Below are 5166 nucleotides of genomic sequence, written 5' to 3' on the forward strand. Positions count from 1 at the left end.
CTGCAAATCTCTGAACTCGCATGTAATGTGTGTGCTGCATGTCACAGATCTGCTGAAGAAATAGTCAGACAGACAGACAGAGGAGCCAACAGACAGACAGACGGGTGACATCCAGCAGACAGGACAATAAAGATTTCCCGCATTGAATAACAGACGTTACAAAGTAATGTACAGAGAACAGCAAACCAATCACATCCGTCCCGACCACCACAGGAGCTCACACTCTAATATCCCCCCAAACATAGGCTCAGCAGACCCAGGCTGGGAGGAGGCCAACCACTAGGCACAAGACACATAGGGCCACAGCACTGCACGGCAAGAGTGCCAACCGCTATACATGAGACACACAGGGCCACAGCACTGCACGGCAGGAGTGCCAACCACTATACATGAGACACACAGGGCCACAGCACTGCACGGCAAGAGTGTCAACCACTAGATGTGAGACACACAGGGCCACAGCACTGCACGGCAGGAGTGCCGACCACTATACATGAGACACACAGGGCCACAGCACTGCACGGCAAGAGTGCCAACACTAGATGTGAGACACACAGGGCCACAGCACAGCATGGCAAGAGTGCCAACCACTATACATGAGACACACAGGGCCACAGCACTGCACGGCAGGAGTGCCAACCACTATACATGAAATAAAGTATCTAACCGCACAGCACGGCAAGAGTGCCAACCACTATACATGAGACACACAGGGCCACAGCACAGCATGGCAAGAGTGCCAACCACTATACATGAGACACACAGGGCCACAGCACAGCACGGCAGGAGTGCCGACCACTATACATGAGACACACAGGGCCACAGCACTGCACGGCAAGAGTGCCAACACTAGATGTGAGACACACAGGGCCACAGCACAGCATGGCAAGAGTGCCAACCACTATACATGAGACACACAGGGCCACAGCACTGCACGGCAGGAGTGCCAACCACTATACATGAGACACGCAGGGCCACAGCACTGCACGGCAAGAGGGTCAACCACTAGATGTGAGACACACAGGGCCACAGCACTGCACGGCAGGAGTGCCGACCACTATACATGAGACACACAGGGCCACAGCACTGCACGGCAAGAGTGCCAACACTAGATGTGAGACACACAGGGCCACAGCACAGCATGGCAAGAGTGCCAACCACTATACATGAGACACACAGGGCCACAGCACTGCACGGCAGGAGTGCCAACCACTATACATGAAATAAAGTATCTAAGCGGGAAATGAGATAAACAAAATTGAGCAAGGAAGGAGATGGGTACAGAGAGGAGGCTGGACAGACAGGAAGGAGCACAGACCGGCATAACACTGTATTCTTCTCTGTGAAATGACGATTTACCCGGCAGAGCGTGATGATGGCGGGCGCAGGCGGACCCTTTTTTTTTCATGCAGATTTGGCTCATTTTTAGTCGGGGAATTGTTGAGTGGACGGTGTGGAAAATGTCTTTGTAGATGATGTGATGGACGCAATATGACATGTCGGATGGATGTCCTGCCCCGCTCAGGGTCACAAGGAGACCTGTGGTCGGCCATTTTTCCCCATTGCTCTGCTGCCCCCTTGTGTCCAGAATAAGTACTGCTCTGTGCGCAAATACTGCGGAACCTCAAAGACCTAAAGCGTGGAAGGAATTCAGAGAAACTCTTCCCTGCGCAGATCATAAAGTACAGTATGAGAGTACAAACTCACATCACTGGCCAGCGATCTAGGAGCAGGTGGGGGCCAGTGATGTCAGAGGAGGCGGGGCCCGTCGATAGGAGGCGGAGCCCGAGGACAGAAGAGGAAGCAGGGGCCCGGCGGCCGCGACCACGGAGATGGACAACGCTGACAGGTAAGAGGCGTACAGCCCAACTGAGACCTTGCAGAGCCCACCATAGAGAGTCTATGGTGGGCTCTGCAAGTGGCATAACTAGCAATCACGGGGCCCTATACAACATTTTGCTATGGGGCCCTGTGATTTCTAGTTACGCCCCTGACTGTATCTGTTCATATACTTCTTGATGACGTCAGAAGTTTACAGCTGTCCTGTTGACTTCTGCCTGTGTTATCTCAAGGAGTCGAATGAGTCCTCCTGGTTCTTACCTTGGACTACAGAATTAATCCGTGTTCTAGAAAAGGAGAGTGGGAGGAATTATGTCGTTTAGCAAAAGACGACTGGGCACGGCTGACACCATTTCTTGAGCTTTCAGTCCACATAAAATGCAGTGCGCTGTAAGCCGACAACAGGAATTAGGAGCTGAGTGCATTTATAACAAATCAGGTGTGATTGTGTACATGGACAGTCTTTAAAGGGATAAACGCAAGGAATTGTGCATGTATTGCACACGTATGCCAGGACATATACTTTAAGGCCTTGGTTCTCAACTGGTGGGACGTGACCCAAAAGTGGGTCGCGGCCCTGTGTTCACTGGGTCCCTGCATGCCTTCCACTTTTCTAGGTGAGAGGCTCCTCAGCCTCCCCTAGCGCAGCACCGTCAGTTCTAGCGCCAATCAGCCAATCAAAATATGCAGCGCGGCGCCGAGAGTCAGCTTGAGGTGGGCTGGGGGTATGGCCATGAGGGAGCTCCAGTCATACGTGCATTGCTTACAGCTCCCTCATGTGTCCTGTAGAGGTGCCTAGACCGGAGTGATGTCACATTCTGGCTCCCGGCACCTCTACAGGGCACGCAAGGGATCTGTGCAAGCAACGCACATATGGATGGAGCTCCGTCACAGCAGCCCACACTGGACCCCAGGCCGAGGATCCACTCCAGTACCCATAAGATAAGGAGACTGGGGGGGACCTTAAAAAAGTGTGTATGTGGGTCTGTCAGTGTTTTGAGAGCCTGTTTACACTAGTACAGTGCGTTAATCGCACCTACCATGCATTCTGGTGCGGGAGATTTGTTTAGTTGCCATTCATTTGAATGGTACCCCAAACTCACCTCCCGCCCTCAGTTCGTAGGGCTGCACCGGAACGCACGGTACCCTAATGCTGTGCGTTCCATTGCAGTGTGACCTGGGTCGCAGCTTAATGTCTCTAGATAGGCAGAGCCAGCTGTCACTCACGCAGCTCGGCGGATTCCGTCATCTACATCGGGATCCGCTGCGGCGTCTCAGGATACCGCGAGCTGTAGCTCCCTATATACTGAGCTTAGGGTGACGTGAGGACGCTAGTTTGTGTCCTCCCGTTACCCTAAGGAGAACTATGGGGAAAAACACTGACCCCCATAGTTCTCCTTTAATGAATAGTTTGGGGCCTCGGGCATTTACAACTCTCAAAATGGCCAAAAGCCCGAAAAAAACAAGACAAAAATGAGGACGCTTGCAGCCAAAAACCTCGTTTCTGGCCGGCCCGGTCCGCTGCGGCTTGTTAGGTGTATTGCGTTGCTATTAATGATGTTGTTTGGCTCTTGTCTTGCAGAGGTTGGCTCGCGCTGCGGAGGAGTTCCAGAGATCTCACCGTTGGCAGGATAACATCAGGGTAAGTGTACATTGACTGTCACCCTCTCAGACCCCGTCCTCCCTCCCTAGCCTCCTGTTTCCTTGTTCTGTCTGTGCACCGCAGGATCCACCGCCGTCTTCCCGCCCACAGAATTGCATCGGAGTAAATCTGGCACAGGCTATATATATCACTTGGTACAGAGCGATGTCTCCCCTCCGCGCTCTTCACAATACACTACATCGCCATCCTGTGTGTGCCGAATGTACATTGTGTCTGAATGGGGCTCCCCGTGGGACTGAATGTGCCGAGTCCAACTTTCTGCCGTCTCCCACCGGCCATCCAAAGTACATTCTTCCTCCTCCTCACCTCCCTCCAATCTTCTCTCTCTCTACCTCTCCTCTGCTGTCTTCTTCATTTTCCCCAATCACTCCTCCACTTCCTTTCCTTCACCTCCTGACTTTTCTTCTTCTCCTCTTCCTCCTCCTCACCTCCCTCCAATCTTCTCTCTCTCTACCTCTCCTCTGCTGTCTTCTTCATTTTCCCCAATCACTCCTCCCCCTCCTTTCCTTCACCTCCTGACTTCTCCTCTTCTCCCTCTCACTGTCTCCCTCTTACTCATATTGACATGGTGAGGATGACAAAAGACGCGCACCCATCAATGTCAAGTTTAAAAAAAGGCACCTTGCGTTCTCGTAACCCCAAATCTGCATTTGATCCAGAATAAGCCAAACAATCCTTATAAAGTGCGGTCACAGTTGCTCCAGCAGGGGGAAAAAATCTCTTCCTCATCCCCAAAGGAAATTGTACAATGTCGTTCCTATAAAATATTCTTTCTTTGTATTTTGTGTATTGGTTAATATATTCAGCTGTTTGTTACAATCTGCAGTGTTGGCTGAAACCAGTGCCGGAGAAAGTGTATTCCACATTTTTACAGCTCTTACAGTAAAGAAATCTTCCCATATGTGGAGATAACACTTCTTCCTGTGCTCACTTCTCATCCTCTTCTATTCCTTCCTGATCTTTCTCCTTTCCTTTATCTTCTACTATTTTCTTCCCTTTCCTCTGCCCACCTTTTGTCTTCCTCTACCCTTCACGCCTTTCCTCTCCTCATCTAGTGCTCATCATTTCCATATGCCTTCTCTTCCTCTCATCTCCTCTTCTGCACTCCTCTTCCCCTTCTCTTCCTTTTCTCTGCTCTGCTTATCTCAGCCTCTCCTCTTCAACTCTTCTCTTCTTGATCTTCTCTCCTTTTGCTCTCTCTCCCTTTCCTTTCCTCTTCTCTGCTTTCTCCCTCCTCTTCCCCCCTCCATATTCCTCTCCGCTCATCTTTCTCTCCTCTCTTCTTCCTCTCCTTTTCTTTTTCATGTCTCTTCTCTCCCCCCTCCCTTCCCTTTCTTCTCTTCATGTTCTCTTCCTTTTCCTTCCTCCTATCTTCTATCCTCTCTTTTTCCTCATCTCTGTTCACATCCTCTCCTCTTTCATCATTGTCCTTTTCACTTCTCTTTCCTCTTCTCTCCTCCCCCCTTCCATTCGCTTCTTTTACTTTCATTTCATTTCCTCTCTTTTTTCATCACTCTCCTCTTCATCTCATCTTTTCTCCCCTTCTTTGCTTATCCTCTATTTTTTACCTCTTCTCTTCCATCCCTCCCCTCTCACTTTCCTCATCTCATCCATCCCACTCCTCCTCTTCCTCTCCTTTTCTCTCCTAGTCTTCTTTTCTTCAA

At 50.6% G+C, this 5166-nt stretch overlaps 1 protein-coding gene across 1 annotated transcript in view; it reads left to right on the top strand.

Moving 5' to 3' along the window:
- LOC108800443 (voltage-dependent calcium channel subunit alpha-2/delta-2-like) overlaps nucleotides 1-5166 on the top strand; it is a 60883-nt gene that overhangs the window by 46087 nt on the left and 9630 nt on the right. Inside the window, exon 3 of the mRNA XM_018572427.1 lies at nucleotides 3415-3481. Coding sequence (XP_018427929.1) covers nucleotides 3415-3481 — 67 coding nt within the window. The remainder of the gene's footprint in view (nucleotides 1-3414; nucleotides 3482-5166) is intronic.

The sequence above is a fragment of the Nanorana parkeri genome, unplaced genomic scaffold (genome assembly GCF_000935625.1).
Source record: "Nanorana parkeri isolate BGI_ZX_2015 unplaced genomic scaffold, ASM93562v1 scaffold2026, whole genome shotgun sequence".
NCBI classification, from domain to species: Eukaryota; Metazoa; Chordata; class Amphibia; order Anura; family Dicroglossidae; genus Nanorana; species Nanorana parkeri.